The 16,558-nt window shown below is 36.2% G+C and overlaps 1 protein-coding gene across 11 annotated transcripts; it reads left to right on the plus strand.

The window, feature by feature from the left end:
• Window positions 1-1,761: 1,761 nt before the first annotated feature.
• On the plus strand, window positions 1,762-14,796 carry LOC136203260 (uncharacterized). Of its 11 annotated transcripts, XM_065994380.1 has the most exons (8): window positions 1,762-1,986; window positions 2,088-2,163; window positions 8,880-11,341; window positions 11,429-11,728; window positions 11,803-11,908; window positions 11,998-12,605; window positions 13,632-13,719; window positions 14,543-14,794. In XM_065994380.1, the coding sequence occupies exons 3-6, from the start codon at window positions 10,386-10,388 to the stop codon at window positions 12,073-12,075; spliced, it is 1,440 nt and encodes a 479-aa protein (XP_065850452.1). In that variant the 5' UTR covers window positions 1,762-1,986; window positions 2,088-2,163; window positions 8,880-10,385; the 3' UTR covers window positions 12,076-12,605; window positions 13,632-13,719; window positions 14,543-14,794. The 11 variants fall into 11 exon arrangements, with proteins under 11 accessions (XP_065850452.1, XP_065850455.1, XP_065850450.1 ...); XM_065994383.1 differs by having other exon boundaries at window positions 8,880-11,634; window positions 12,380-12,605; window positions 14,543-14,796; XM_065994378.1 differs by having other exon boundaries at window positions 8,880-11,728; window positions 12,380-12,605; window positions 14,543-14,795.
• The last annotated feature ends 1,762 nt before the right edge of the window (window positions 14,797-16,558 follow it).

Consider the following 16,558-nt stretch of genomic DNA (forward strand, 5'->3'; position numbering starts at 1 on the left):
CTCGTTCTCTTCGCAAAGCTTAGCGAAACCATCGATTGCGAAGTGAATTCATTATAAAACGCAGAAAAAAAAACAGATACTTAAATTTTTCGCCCCTTTCACCCCCAAAAGCGACAATAACAATATGATAACATGGGAAGAACGAAGGAAATAACGTAGAAAAACCATTTCTTTGATGGTAACAAGAAGAAAGAAACCAAGCAATGAACATGAAGATGAAAAACCATGGCTTCGTTTTCTAGGGTTCGGAAGTTGCAGAATCAAGAGATGAAAAGAGGAAAATGAGAAATTCATTGTGATTTTGACGAAATGGTGCAGATTTCGTGCAATTTAAAGGAAGAAAGGAAGATCAAAAGTCTTTGAAATCATTAATGCAGGAGCAACTTTTCGCATAACCAAGGAGATAGGGGGGAGCGGTGATTCGCGGAGATAGAGGGGAAGTGGGAAGGTCAGGGGTATTTTTGGAAAGTCACACAAAATGAGTATATGTAATAGGTTGAGTAAATGAGTTAAATATGTAAATGACCTTCCCATTTGACCTAGTTTTGTAATTTTCTCTTGTTTTTTTTTTTGTTTTTAATCAAGTTAACCTCTTCATTAATTATTAATTATGGTCCTGATGTAAGACTTTTTGGATTATGTCGTGGATGTGAATAGACTTTGAAATGTCAAAATTGTGTTTGGTGGATTGTAGATTACCGCAGAAAATGTGTTAACATGGCCTTGCTTAGTTGTTCTATTTTTAATACCAGCTATATGTAGTTTGTACGCACTAATTTAGGAAATAGAACTTTAATACCAAATGTATGTGGTTTCTACGCACTAATTTAGTTGTTCCTAAAAAAATTAACACCGTTTTAAGAGCTTATTTTAATCAATTGGGTTGACTGTTTTATTATCAAATCGTCTTTCTAAACAAGTTGAACGGTTCAATCTAATTCGGAAATTTGAAAAAATCTCTAAAATTGTATCTATCAGAGTCAATGATACAATTTGGTTCAATCCTAACGAAAAAGTCAGTTGATTCATTGCGCTTTTGGATCTTTTTATTCAGATATTCAGTTCGATTCTAAAATCTACAACATGGCTAAAATTAATCTTACTTGGAAACGTTAGAGTAAAAATCATTTCTTATCACGATAATGATCAAATTTAACTCTAATATTTGAAGCAAAGTGTAGATTTAGCGATAACGTACGAAATAGTGCAAATTTAACTTCCAAGCAAGTCCAAGTTTAGTATTACACTAAATATCTTTCACATAGTTGATTTTTGGAAGGTTTCAAGTGAGAGTTAAATACAAGTCAAACTTTTTTTCCTAATTTCGACAACGTAGGGCTATAATTGATCTTGTTTGGAAACGTTAGCGTTAAATTTACGCCATTTGATATATTAGCGTTAAAACGTTAGGGTTAAATTTGGTCTTTATCCCTTTCGTATATTAGGGTCAAACATCTTCCACATTTACCTTACTTTTTTTGCAATCAAGTGATCAATCGATTACGTTTTACATATGTTTAGGAGGCTAACTGAATATTTTATGCAAGTTAAAGAAGATATCGGGATATTTTAAAAATTTAGAAGGCGAATCAAACCTTTTAAATAAGTTGAAGGTTCAAAGCTAAATTTCCAAATTAACAATTCCCAACTCCACTATACTGAATTCCTAATTATAATTAAATCGTTTTTCTTCAAAATAAATAAATAAATAAAAGAAATTATAATATAATGAATTAAACTAAATTTCTTTCACACCCCTGATTCCCAAATGCAAAAGAGGCAGAAGACCTAAATTTTATAACAAACAGTTGGCAAATTCTGCTTGGGAGATTTTTTTTCATAATTTCATAATCGCCGCCGCTTGCGAGATTTTTTTCCAAATGAATCTAATTTAAGATTCAATCTCCTTATTGTTTGCCAGCCATAGCAATCGCTACTCCGATCTCAATCGCAATCGCTACAATTGGGTACTCCGATCTCTTTCAGGTTAGCTCGCTCAATGATTCTTGATTTTATCATTAAATTTATTTTTTTTGCTTAAATTTCTGGTGTACTGCGTGCTTGGTCTTGATGTGGCTTATATTCAGCTTGTACGTATTACATGAGTAGAAGACACTGTAAATGGATTTGTAGAAAGGGAAGAACGACTCTAGTTTTTGAAAGGTATTTTCTACTGACCCACCCTTTGTGTGTAAATTTATAACTATTTAGTTAGTTTCAACCTTTATTTATGTTCACTAATTAAATTGCCTTAACTAACTTGTTGCAATTGAAATTTCTTCAAATTATGCATTGTGGTGGGCCGCGAGTCTAGTGGAGTAGTTTACGAATACGGATGTGGATGTGATATGTGTGAGCTACGGGACTATGGATTTGATCTTTATAAATGCTCTAAATTCACTAGACGTCAAGACCGGGTATCGAATCCACGGGATTTATAATTACAAGTATTAAACTACTCGGTTTCGTAAGTTATTTAAGCGATGATTACTTTGGAGTAAAGTAAGACACAATTACACGCTATTCCTATAATAGGCGACACAAATTTATGTAGCTAAAACTCTATGAAGTGGGATGTGTACGATAAGTTATAACTACGATAAATAACGACTCTAAATGTATACGGAAAATGGTTTATTCTTGCAAAGATGACTAAGTATAGTAAGATCGACCCGTGAAGTGCTTAGACTACGTGATTCCTAGTCAAGGCGTGTCTAATGCGGGGGAACTAGAAATTAGGGCCCGTAAGTTCCGTGGTTTGTCAATCCCTACAGTTTCCGGAACGTCACTTCCGGTAAGGCAACACCTATATAATTCCCTAAAGATAGCCCGGATGGCGGCGGTAATCGCGTGCCCCTACACAATAGTCAATTATCAACGTCAAAACAAACAATAAACATCAACACGTAAAGGGAAATAGAGATTATGAATCATAAATTATAAATATGGAAAGTGTATAGATGAAATACAACCACGCCTAGTACATAGGAAGAGTACAAGCTAATTAGCAAGTAAAAAGGGAGAATCTGCCCTTGGAACTAACTAACCGGACTCAAGGCCGTCTCCTAGGTCGTGGAGGTGGAACTCTCGAGCTTGGTGATGAATGATGGAGCGGGACTTCGGTGGAATGTCGGAACAACCGAACAAGCTCTCGAGGGGGAGAGTTTAACTACAACAAACTTGAATCTAAATTACAAGAAAGGAAAAGAGTATAGTTTAACTCTCTAGCATGTAATTGGTGTCTTTTGGAGTTGGAGAGCTATTTATTTATACACATCAAGTAAGGGCAATTTGGTAATTTCACAAAGTACAAGCATGGAGCAACATTATTTAGTGCAGAAAACCCATGATACGCCCCGCGTAGATAGGTGTACGCCCCGCGTAGATGCCCATTCCGTCAGAAATCTCCTGCGTGTGGACCAATTCCCTGTCTATTTGTCCTAAACACGCCCTGCGTAGCTGAAGTACGCCCCGCGTGTTTGCGTTTCTGAAGTTTATTATTGGAATTGGAGTGTTTTACGCCGTGCGTAGATGGATTACGCCCCGCGTAAATATGTCCCTGATCTTTTTGCATTAAAGAACTGTCTTATACGCCCCGCGTAAAGAGTGGTACGCCCCGCGTATAGGTGGTTGACCAGGGGGGACAATGCAGTCTGACTTCCAGGATTATGCCAATTATTGCCGACAAATGTCATACGCCCCGCGTAGAGTGTCATACGCCCCGCGTATGCTGAGTCAATTCCACATGGTGCTTGCGGATAAGGCAATTATTTCTGGCACCATGTTTCACGCCCCGTGTAAGGGTTTTTACGCCCCGCGTATGTGGTAGATTCTTGCTCATTTCTTGTACCTGAAATACAACACTTTAGGAGCCGAGTTAGCTTGACGATTTTATTTTCTAAACTAATCAAAAACGACGGATTTAAACTAAAAGTACGAGATTTATTTTTATTTCTTTATTTATTCAAAATACTTCTATTTTTACAATTAAACTTACTTATTCTATCCAAAATCATCCCGTAAATCACGCTAAAAGATAGGGGTAAAATACCCCTATCAAACCTCCTCGGACTTTAAAGTTTTACTTGCCCTCAAGGAAAAGAAATCGAAAGACAAGGGATTGAGAAAATTAAGAAACAAATCGAAGGTTGGTTTTGCTAAGTGCGGGATTTCAAAGTTACGGTTTTGTACAAAGGTTTCGGTAAGTTCCTACGCCGACAATTGAGTACAAAAACTCGTTCGGAACCTCCATGATCAAGATTTAATAGGCAATATCAACGGGGGTTGATTATCTTTTGAGAACCCGATAGTACCTCACCAAGGGATTTCACTCTTACGCTCAATGTTTTTGGTGGGTTTGTATTTTATCACTCTTCTTTGCACTTACTCGAGATCATGTCGAATTTGCATTGTCATCCGAGTTTTTCCTCCTATATAGTGGTTAGGCAATATTAAAAATGAACCCGGAGGGGGGTTGTAATGTGGGTGGCTTTTTAGTGGTTAGTTCAAAGACACTCAAGTTCAAAAATACCGTTTTGTGGTTGCACCGTGTTTGTTTATTTCGGCCTTAGCAATTTTTACAAAATATACTTCAAAATTGCTCGGGTGGAGCTTGAGAATGCCTTTTTGTCTTTTATTGCATCTTTTGTTTTGATAGAGGCACAAAAACAATATTTTGAAGGCTTTTGATGCTTGTTTGTTAAGGCCGTGACTTTTTCGAGTGATTTAGGCGCAAATTGATTTTGTCGGTATTTGAACAAGAGGAAAAAGGGTCAAATGTTAAAAGGGTATTAACAAAAAAATTGGTTAATAGGCTCAAGGGGTTTTCCTAATGGTTAATGAAACATGAAAAAAAAATGAATTAGGAAAAATTAGCCTAAGTGGGTTCGGTTTATCATCTATTGCCTTTTTACCAAAAATAAGTGTACTTAACCCGGTATTAGATGCAAATTCTATGAGTCGAGTGAAGTCAAAGCTCTCGAAAAATTGTGAAAGAATTAGAGTTCTCGTACGAACTCTTTTATGCTCAAAAATACCTCACAAAGATTCGGGTTTTAAATTGTGTACTATCGAGTCTTCGCTAGAGTCTCGAACATGCCGTTTTTATTGCCTTTTTAAGGTTCATTATGGAGATGTCAATTGGGTTAAGATTCAATGTCTTAGTTTAGTACTATTCTAATCTTTGTACAAATTCCATGATTTCAAAATCAAGACTAAAATTTCTTAGTTGAATCATTCCTTTATGTTCCGACACTTTTATTTTTGGGTGACAAATAACGGAACTTTAATTAATTTCCGAAGGAGAGGTGGCGTGTCGGGAGAATTTAAGGGAAACAATAAATTAGTTTAATTATTTTGTTGTTTATTTTATTTTTATTTTTGTTTTTTGTAGTGCAAAACAAACATTTAGTGTGGGGTTGCACGTCCCTCCGCGTGATTTAAAATGACGCCTATTCCAAGGGCGTTGCAAAAAGAAAGGAAAAAACAAAAACAAAAATAAAGTGAAAAAGGAAGAAAAAGAAGACCCTTAGGGGTTATGGGTTATGCGGGGCGTGCCCACAGGGGCACCCCGTGTAACCAATTTATTATGGTGATTGTTGGGCAGAGACTCAAATACGCGGGGCGCAGGAAGAGACGCCCCGCGTGTTTGAGTTTCTGGACCCTTTATTAATAGTAAAAACGAAGAGACGCGGGGCGTGTCATGGGGTACGCCCCGCGTGGTGTTATTGCAAGCAGTAAAAGAAGGAACAAACAACACGAAACAGAAGCGAAAAGTACAAATATATTAAAAATAGAGAATACAAGAAACAACAAAATACTTAAAACAAAGGAAAAGAAAGAAAACACAAAAAGAAAATGGAGCTAAGGTTGAGATGGGGGCGGATTGCCATGGAGGTTGAAGTACGAAGCGAAGGAGGCGGTGAGGGCATCGAACCGAGTGTCGAGATGAACTCGGTCTTCCTGCTGTTGTGCCTCAAGGGTATCAAGGCGGGTGTCAAAATGGGCTCGATTACGACGTTGGTTGTCCTCGATGATATCCAACCGTGCGTAAATGGCATTGAAATCGTGAATTGGTGGGGGACTTAAATTGAGACCCAAATCGGGATCCGAATCTCCTCCCACATCGGAGTTTGCAGCCCCCAAGGTTTCACCCGGACCGGAAGCAGGGGTAGTCAAGGATTTAAAGGCGTTTTTGTCTATGGACCGAGGCACAAGACGTGGAAGGTGCTCAATGTTGGCGGAGCCGAGGGTGGAGAGGGCGAAGATGGTGATGAGGTGACCAAACCCGAGTTTAGCCCGTTTCCGGATAGGTGTGGCACGGAGGTGAAGAGCTACATGGTAGGCAAGGTCGTAGGTGAGTCCATTGGCGCAACAGTAGAGGGCCAACAGCTCATGTTGGTTGACCTTGGTGGACTCCGACTTCCCCGTAAAGTAGAAGGAGATGAAGCGGTGAAGTAATTGGAGAATGGGGTCACGAATACCAGCCGGGTGGAGGTTGGAGACGTGGTATTCGGTGGATCCGGTAATCGAAGTCCAAAAGTCGGAGGCGGAGACACCGTTGGGCCAATGGGCAACACTCGGCTCCACTTGGTGAGTGAAGTGATTGCGGAGCCATTGGGTGTCAATGGTGAAAGGGCGGTTTTGGAGGCGAAAATTAAAGAGGGCAGCCATGGGTACATTATTGGAGGTGAGGGTGGAGAAGAACTCGATGATCAAAGATGGATAGACATGGTGTTCGGTGATATACATGTCATACCACCCGAGGGCACGAAGACGGGCTTCAAAAGGCGTGCCCAAATCATATTGATCGGGCACGCTGCGAGGGATGTATGGAAGCCACGGGATATGTGTGAGCTAGTGGTGTAGTTTACGAATACGGATGTGGATGTGATATGTGTGAGCTACGGGACTATGGATTTGATCTTTATAAATGCTCTAAATTCACTAGACGTCACGACTACTTAAGGGCAAGTGTACCCCGTCGTATCAAGTAATAATCCGGTTAAGACCGGGTATCGAATCCACGGGATTTATAATTACAAGTATTAAACTACTCGGTTTCGTAAGTTATTTAAGCGATGATTACTTTGGAGTAAAGTAAGACACAATTACACGCTATTCCTATAATAGGCGACACAAATTTATGTAGCTAAAACTCTATGAAGTGGGATGTGTACGATAAGTTATAACTACGATAAATAACGACTCTAAATGTATACGGAAAATGGTTTATTCTTGCAAAGATGACTAAGTATAGTAAGACCGACCCGTGAAGTGCTTAGACTACGTGATTCCTAGTCAAGGTGTGTCTAATGCGGGGGAACTAGAAATTAGGGCCCGTAAGTTCCGTGGTTTGTTAATCCCTACGGTTTTCGGAACGTCACTTCCGGTAAGGCAACACCTATATAATTCCCTAAAGATAGCCCGGATGGCGGCGGTAATCGCGTGCCCCTACACAATAGTCAATTATCAATGTCAAAACAAGCAATAAACATCAACACGTAAAGAGAAATAGAGATTATGAATCATAAATTATAAATATGGAAAGTGTATAGATGAAATACAACCACGCCTAGTACATAGGAAGAGTACAAGCTAATTAGCAAGTAAAAAGGGAGAATCTGCCCTTGGAACTAGCTAACCGGACTCAAGGCCGTCTCCTAAGTCGTGGAGGTGGAACTCTCGAGCTTGGTGATGAATGATGGAGCGGGACTTCGGTAGAATGTCGGAACAACCGAACAAGCTCTCGAGGGGGAGAGTTTAACTACAAGAAACTTGAATCTAAATTACAAGAAAGGAAAAGAGTATAGTTTAGCTCTCTAGCATGTAATTGGTGTCTTTTGGAGTTGGAGAGCTATCTATTTATACACATCAAGTAAGGGCAATTTGGTAATTTCACAAAGTACAAGCATGGAGCAACATTATTTAGTGCAGAAAACCCATGATACGCCCCGCGTAGATGCCCATTCCGTCAGAAATCTCCTGCGTGTGGACCAATTCCCTGTCTATTTGTCCCAAACACGCCCTGCATAGCTGAAGTACGCCCTGCGTAGCTGAAGTACGCCCCGCGTGTTTGCGTTTCTGAAGTTTATTGTTGGAATTGGAGTGTTTTACGCCGTGCGTAGATGCATTACGCCCGGCGTAAATATGTCCCTGATCTTTTTGCATTAAAGAACTATCTTATACGCCCCGCGTAAAGAGTGGTACGCCCCGCGTATAGGTGGTTGACCAGGGGGGACAATGCAGTCTGACTTCCAGGATTAGGCCAATTATTGCCGACAAATGTCATACGCCCCGCGTAGAGTGTCATACGCCCCGCGTATGCTGAGTCAATTCCACATGGTGCTTGCGGATAAGGCAATTATTTCTGGCACCATGTTTCACGCCCCGCGTAAGGGTTTTTACGCCCCGCGTATGTGGTAGATTCTTGCTCATTTCTTGTACCTGAAATACAACACTTTAGGAGCCGAGTTAGCTTGAGGATTTTATTTTCTAAACTAATAAAAAATGACAGATTTAAACTAAAGTACGAGATTTATTTTTATTTCTTTATTTATTCAAAATACTTCTATTTTTACAATTAAACTTACTTATTCTATCCAAAATCATCCCGTAAATCACGCTAAAAGATAGGGGTAAAATACCCCTATCACATTGCTGGTGTTGGATGTACTGTGATATTCCTATCAAAGAGGTTGAATTCAACTAACATATAATTTTATGCATTTTTTTCTTTGGGTCATCTAGTAGTGCATGAAAAATGTTGAATTTGTCATCTAACAATGCATATAAAAGGTTATATTGAATTAGGAGAGCATTATGGCTATTAGTTTGAGCACTTTTATGAATGTTAGTGTGTTTTTATTTTGATCATATAGAAATGGATAAAAGCTGGATCAGTGAATGTAGATCAAGTGTTGCATATTTGAATGGTGTAAGTAGTTTTATCAAGTTTGCAGTTGAAAAAACAGTTGTCAATGGATTGATTTATTGCCCATGTAAGAAATGTTATAATAGATATTCATATGATGCACTAATTGTTCAAGAGCACCTATTATGGAATGGTATTTTAGAAGGATATACAAAATGGATATTTCATGGAGAATCGGTTGTAGTATCATCATCGTCAAATGATTGTACTATTTCTTCTAATGAGACAAGTAGCTCCAGGCGATCAAATTTGGATGGGGACTATGAAATGTTGGGGCTTATTAGAGATGCATTTGGAATTATTTCAGATGACAATCATCACAATGATCTCAATGACGATAATCACAATAATCTGAATGACAATCATCCTAACGATCTCAATGACAATCCTTATATCAATCTTTCACCGAATAATGATGATAGAATCAAGTTCCAACACCTACTTCAAGATTGTGATGACGATCTATATCCGGGATGTACAAAATTCTCAAGAATATCTTTTATGTTGAGATTGTACCATATCAAATGTTTAAATGGTTGGTCTGGAAAGTCTTTTAGCATGTTGTTAGAACTATTATCTAATGCACTTCCGAGCGGCAATCATTTACCATCATTTTACTATGAATCAAAAAAAATAATCAAGGATTTAGGATTGGGTTATGAAAAAATTCATGCTTGTCCAAATGATTGTACACTATATTGGGGGAGAAAAAGAATGATGAATGTTGCAAAGTATGTTTGACATCAAGATGGGTGCTTAACAATGAAAAGGATGGTGATTTAATGGAGGATGAGAATGACAACCCAAAGAAGAAAAATCCAGCTAAAGTCTTGCGATATTTTCCTTTAATACCAAGGCTAAAACGACTATATATGTCTTCAAAAACTGCTTCTTCCATGAGGTGGCATATGGAAGGTAGGAATAAGGATGGAAAATTGAGGCACCCAGCAGAATGCATTAGCTTGGAAAGAATTTGATAAGCGATTTCCAGAATTTGCAGCAGATCCTCATAATGTGCGACTTGGCTTAGCTAGTGATGGATTTAATCCTTTTCGAACCATGAGTACTACATATAGTACTTGGCCAGTTGTTCTGATTCCTCACAACTTAGAACCGTGGGCTTGCATGAAACAATCATCACTGATTTTATCCATGGTCATTCCAGGAGAAAAGGGTCCTGGAAATGATATTGATGTTTTCTTACAGCCTCTGATTGATGAATTGAAACAATTATGGGATGGTGTGGATGCATTTGATGCTTGTATTAGGGAAAACTTCAAGTTAAGAGCTGCACTAATGTGGACAATTAACGATTTTCCGGCTTATGCCAATTTATCAGGTTGGAGCACTAAGGGGCGTGTAGCTTGTCCATCTTGCGGGGAATCAACTCATTCTCAATGGTTAAAAAATGGGGGAAAATTTTGTTACATGGGTCATCAAAGGTGGTTAGAGCATGATCATCATTTTCGATATGAAAAAGATCAATTTGACGGCACAGTGGAGTTACAGACAGCACCTTTGCGACCTTCTGGTACTAAGGCAGTTGAGTGGTGTGAATTTTGTTTATGGAAAATCAGTAAAATCAAATAAGAAACGGAACCGAGAGCAGAATGAGAGTTCTAGAATTCAACCAAATACTCAACAATATTGTTCAAACAATGAAGCAATTCATTTTGAAGATGCAGATAGTTTTCTTGATGAAAGTATTGAAAATTGTGAGGAATCAAGACCTTGTTTATGGAAGAAAAGAAGCATATTCTTCGATCTTCCTTATTGGGAGTTCAATCTTCTTCGTCATAATTTGGATGTCATGCATATTGAGAAAAACATTTGTGATAATTTGCTTGGTACTTTCCTCAATCTTGATGGTAAGAGCAAAGATAACTACAAAACGAGGCTTGATTTAATTGATATGGGAATTAGACATGAACTCCATCCCACTGCACATAATGGGTCTCGCCGTTTGCCACAAGCATGTTACACTATGTCTTCGGTAGAAAAAGAACTATTCTTAACTGTGTTGAAGAATATGAAGGTTCCTGATGGTTATGCTTCAAATATTTCAAGATGTGTGAACTTGAAAGAGCGCAAGATTATTAATTTGAAAAGCCATGATTGTCATGTTCTTATGCAAGACATTCTCCCTATTGCTTTAAGATCTACTTTGCCCCGTCAAGTAGTTGCTGTTGTGACCGATTTGTGCTCCATTTTTAAGGGTTTGTGTAGCAAAACCCTTGATCCAAATGAACTTGACCTCTTGGAATCAAAAGTGGCTGAAACACTTTGTCGATTAGAGAAGACATTCCTTCCTAGCTTTTTTACCATTATGGTTCACTTGACGATTCATTTAGTTGCAGAAGTCAAACTTGTAGGTCTAGTGTATTATAGATGGCTGTTTCCAATTGAAAGGTTAGTACCTTTGGCTTTGATACTATATGTTTCCACATTAATATTTTCAATATTGCTAATATTTACTTTGATTTATGAAATAAAAAGGGACTTAGTTCAGTTTAAAGCAAATGTTCGAAATAAAGCGCATCCAGAGGGTTCAATTGCAGAAGGTTATGTTGCAGATGAATGCTTGACTTTTTGTTCACGATATTTTCAAGGCGTGGAAACAAATTTCAATCGCCCACAAAGAAATTTTGATCGAGTTAATAGAGTTGAAAACTATATGTTCTCAACTGGACGACGAACATTAGGTAAAATAGAAAGTGCATTTCTTGATGAAATGTCATTTGCACAAATCCATCGTTATGTTTTGCTTCATTATGATCAAATATGCACATACAGGAGGTTAGTTACATCTCATTTCATTTGAATTCTTATTTATTGTAATTACTTGTTAATGATATTTGCAATTTGAGCAGTGAATTTTTGGCTGCTCAACGAAGAGCATATCGTCCAAGTCGATCTACACAACGCATTGAGCAGAAGTGGCTTATAGAAAAATTTCCAGAGTGGCTTGTGCATCAGGTAATTTACTAAGTCATACTATTATTTTTATAAGAATTTATATCTAATATTTACATTATATAATTGTTGTATGTATTGTATAATATTAGGTGGAAAAAATGAGAAAGAATAATATTTCAGAAGAACTAGTATCCATTGTTAGAGGACCAAACAATGTCATCAGATGATGTAGTGGTTTTATAATAAATGGTTTCAGATTCCACATAAAAAGTCGCGAAAAGTACGATAAAACACAAAATAGTGGTGTGGTTGTGGAGGTAGATGGTGTATCTTATTATGGGGTCCTTAATGACATAATCGAGTTAGATTATTATAGGAAGTTTAATATTGTGATGTTTAGATGCGATTGGGTTGATGTTAGTTCTAGGGGTGTGAAAAAAGATGAAAATGGTTGTACTATGGTTAATCTTTATAGGTTAATCCATAAAGGACATTTATTACAAGATGATCATTTTGTCTTCTCGTCTCAAGCAAAACAAGTATTTTATGTACAAGATCCAAAGCATAATGAATGGTTTCAAGTGATCCATACAAAACCAAGAGATCTATATGATATGGGTACTTGTGTGCAACTTGATGATGAGGATGCATACACTCAATGTGCGCCCAATAATGTGCCCGGAACGGTTGATGTCAATGAACCTATCAATTGGGTTAGAGAGGATGTACATGAACATGATATATGATTTCGGATAAGGTATGTTATATATGCCTATTTTTTTTTAATTAGGGATAAGGTACCAAAATAGGCATATGGTTTTTAGGGAATTATCAATTTACGCTCCACGTATAAAATAGCACTAATATAGGCTTAAGGTTTAAAAAAAAGATATTAATTTATGGTCTTGATAACCGATTGGACACATCATTCATGTTCCTCCGTTAAGTTATGATTTCTCCCTCCACGTACAATTGACAGAATTTAATGGAGTAATATCAATGACGTGTCTCGTTCCGTTATCGAGACCTAAATTGATATCTTTTTTAAACGTTAAGCCTATATTGATACTATTTTGTACGTGGAGCCTAAATTAATACTTACCTAAAAACCATATGCCTATTTTGGTACCTTATCCCTCTTAATTATAATTTATTTCATAAATTATAGATTGCATTTTCCTGATTGTGTACTCAGTTACTTATTTTGTCTGAAATAGGAATTAAATGAATTGAGTTAGTGAATATGTTGCATGTCTTTGTCAAGGATAAGAAGACTCGTTTTTTACATAGTTTATTTGGTTAGAATCTTTTTATGTAGTAGGAATCAGATGTCTAAAGGAATGCATAAACATGATAATGTAGAGATTTCAGAGAGAATTGTTCGTTCCTAAGGTAATGCATCAACATGATTTGCCTTGAAGTAATTGAACCCCAAAATCATTGGTTATTTATGTTTAACTCTTGTAAGAAGAAAACACTTAGGACGGAGATTTAAGGGTGTAAAAGTCGTTTAAGATGTAGACAATGTGGTATCTAACTGCTCGCACTTTTTTTTATCAGTCTTCCAACTTAATAACCAATGTATGCTAATAATTATCTTGTGAATACAACAAAGAAGCGTTATGGAGCGGTTTTGACTCTATGGGCATTAATAATCTTGGTGCATCTCCTCTATATAACTAATATGCCCAAATACGTTTAGTTAATCTTATTTACAAGCATATGAAAACTTATTGTATCTTTCATAGTAGTTTATTTATGATGCATCTAAAATGTAATGCAGGTCTATTTCATGGATAGTCAAACTTGGGTATGTTGTTCTCTCAATCATATATGATGACTTTATTAGTGCTTTGGATCGCCTAAGAGAGGTAATCCTCAAAATAATTTTTTCTATATATATTGTTTCACATTGCGACTAAATTCATGATGCACAGTGTTTAATAAGGCATTCTTTATGCATGCTTGTTTTAGTAAAGGAATAGATGCATCCCTCGTTTTTGGAATGAGAATTGGTTGGTTCCTTCAGGTTGAATAAACATAATAAATATCTGGACTTGAATAGTTAATAACTTTCAACATATCATTGGCTATGTGGTTTAAATATAGGTTGTTCTAAATATCACATTTCTTATTGAAATGTTTGTGTACATTTATAGCCATATGCATACAAATAAAAAAGGATAAGGTATCAAAATAAGCCTATGGTTTTTAGAAAAGTATCAATTTAGGCTCGACATATAAAATAGCACCAATATAGGCATAACGTTTAAAAAAGGTATCAATTTAGGCTTCGATAACGAATTTGGACACGTCATTCTTAACGGAGACGTTTCTCGTTCCCTTATCAAGGCCTAAATTGATAATTTATTAAACGTTAAGCCTATATTAGTGCTATTTTGTACGTTGAGCCTAAATTCATACTTCCCCAAAAACATAGGCCTATTTAAGTACCTTATCCCAATAAATAAGTAAGTTGTGTTCTGTTGTGAGAAACAGTTGTGCATTTATATAGTTAATAAATTTGGAAGTGTGCATTGATTTAACTTCAGGGAGTTTATGTAAAATAGTGACATATATAAAGCTAGAGGTAAGGAGTATATTTTGTATGTTTTAGTTGGGACTATTTTCTTTACAATGTGGCTAACTATAAGTTTATATGTTGTTTCTTGCGCTTGTTGATTTGTTTTTCAGAGCCATTTGCTGATTTGTTGTATCATGAAAGAAAGAATGTGATCGAGAATATTTTTTGAGAAAATGGACCTTGAAAAAAAAGTCATTCACTTGTATGCAGCTATAATTGTTTATTTCATTTTCTGTAATAATTTCACAATTTGACTTTCAATATGATCATTTACATCATAGACATTTATGTGATTATATATAATATAATTGGAGATATTTTTTTCAAATCGAAGTGTTGTAACATTTCAAGACGTTTATTTACAAATAAGTTATTTTGTCCAGGATATAATAATATTTATGCGTCGTGATTAAGAGACATTTTTTAATTAAAAATGTCGTTGTATTGAAGATGGAATAATATTTATGTGTTCTAATTTTGAGACATTTTTAAATTAAAAATGTCGTTATATTGAGAATGTAATAGTATTTACGGGTTCCATTTTTACGACATTTCTGTTAATTAAAAAAGTCGTTACGTTCGAGACATAATATTTTTTAGTGTCGTTATATGTAGACATTTTAACAATTATATGTCGTAACTTTAAAGATGCTTTCAAATTTAAGTGTCGTCATATTCAAGACGCAATGAATATTTCTGTAGAAAAATAACGATAAAATAAAAATTATGTGTCGTCGATATTAAGACACTTTAATAAAGCGTAGTAAAAATTACAAAAATTATAAATTAATAATGTGAAAAAAATTACAACGCTAAAAAAAGTAAGTGTCTCTAGCATGACAACGCTTGTACACGCAATGTCGGCAAATTGAATTTACCTACACAAGATTTATGTGTCGTTAAAAAATGGCGACACGCGATTTAACGACGTTTGTGGCGACACTTTGAAAAGTGTGGGTAAGTGTTTAACGACGCTGAAAAATGTCGTTAACCCATATATTTTAGCGTCGTTAGATACCTTTTTTTTTTACTATAGTAAAGCATCAATAGTATTCACATGAACTCTGGATGATCAAATGAGTTTCGTCATTCACTTTTGATTTTGACTTATTAACTCTAAGCCTTACGATCATTTGCATCTTCACCTTAAGATTTTAATAAGCCTAGATCTAACGGTGAATGACCAAACTTTTCTTTCTTTCTAAATATCCCAATTCAATTCTAGCCTTCCTTATTCATAGCACAAGGACAGATGACACTTTCTTTTTTCGAATTGGCTAAAAAAGAACTCACTTGCTCAATGGTGGTTCCCCCCTCTTTCTCTCTTCGTCTATGTCGGACTCTCCCTTTGTTTCAAATTATAGGAAAAACCATCAGTAGTGTTCACATGAACCCTAAATGATTAAATGAGTTTGGACATTCACTGTTAGATTTAGGCTTATTAAGTCTACGCCTTACTATCCTTTGAATCTCCACCCTAGGATTTTAATAAGCCTAGATTTAACGATGAATGACCAAAGTCATTTGGTCATCTAGGACCTATGTGAACACTACTGATTTGATCATTTAACGTTAGATGTAGGCTTATTAACTCTAAGCCTTACGATTATTTGAATCTCCACCCTAAAATTTTAGTAAGTGTAGATCTATGACCAAACTCATTTGGTCATCCAGAATCTATGTGAACACTAATGATAAGCGTCAATAGTGTTTACATGGATCCTGGATGACCAAATGAGTTTGGTCATTTAACGTTAGATTTAGACTTATTAACTCTAAATCTTACGATCCTTTGAATCTCCACCTTAAAATTTTAATAAACGTAGAACTAACGGTGAATGACCATACTAATTTGGTTATCTAAGATCCATATGAACACTACTGATAAAGTACAATATATAGTTAAAAAAACAAAAACTCTATTTTTCTACGTATAAATATATGAATTTTTTTAATACTTTTCCTTATTTTTTATTTTCTAACAATAAACAATATGGATAATCCTTTACTTTGCAAAAGCCACAAAATAACATATCCATATAAAACACTTGATGAGTACATGGAACACGACCGGTTTTGATCACATGGACCTTAATGATCATGTAGTATTTGCTCATTCACCATTA

Source organism: Euphorbia lathyris, chromosome 8 (assembly GCF_963576675.1).
Source record: "Euphorbia lathyris chromosome 8, ddEupLath1.1, whole genome shotgun sequence".
Classification (NCBI taxonomy): domain Eukaryota; kingdom Viridiplantae; phylum Streptophyta; class Magnoliopsida; order Malpighiales; family Euphorbiaceae; genus Euphorbia; species Euphorbia lathyris.

Bases quoted from the DNA above. Each gene is read 5' to 3' on its own strand.
- LOC136203260 (XM_065994374.1), top strand. From the start codon at position 10,386: ATGATCATCATTTTCGATATGAAAAAGATCAATTTGACGGCACAGTGG. The intron at 11,729-11,802 runs GTTAGTTACATC...CAATTTGAGCAG, and splicing joins CAAATATGCACATACAGGAG to TGAATTTTTGGCTGCTCAAC. The intron at 11,909-11,997 runs GTAATTTACTAA...GTATAATATTAG, and splicing joins CAGAGTGGCTTGTGCATCAG to GTGGAAAAAATGAGAAAGAA.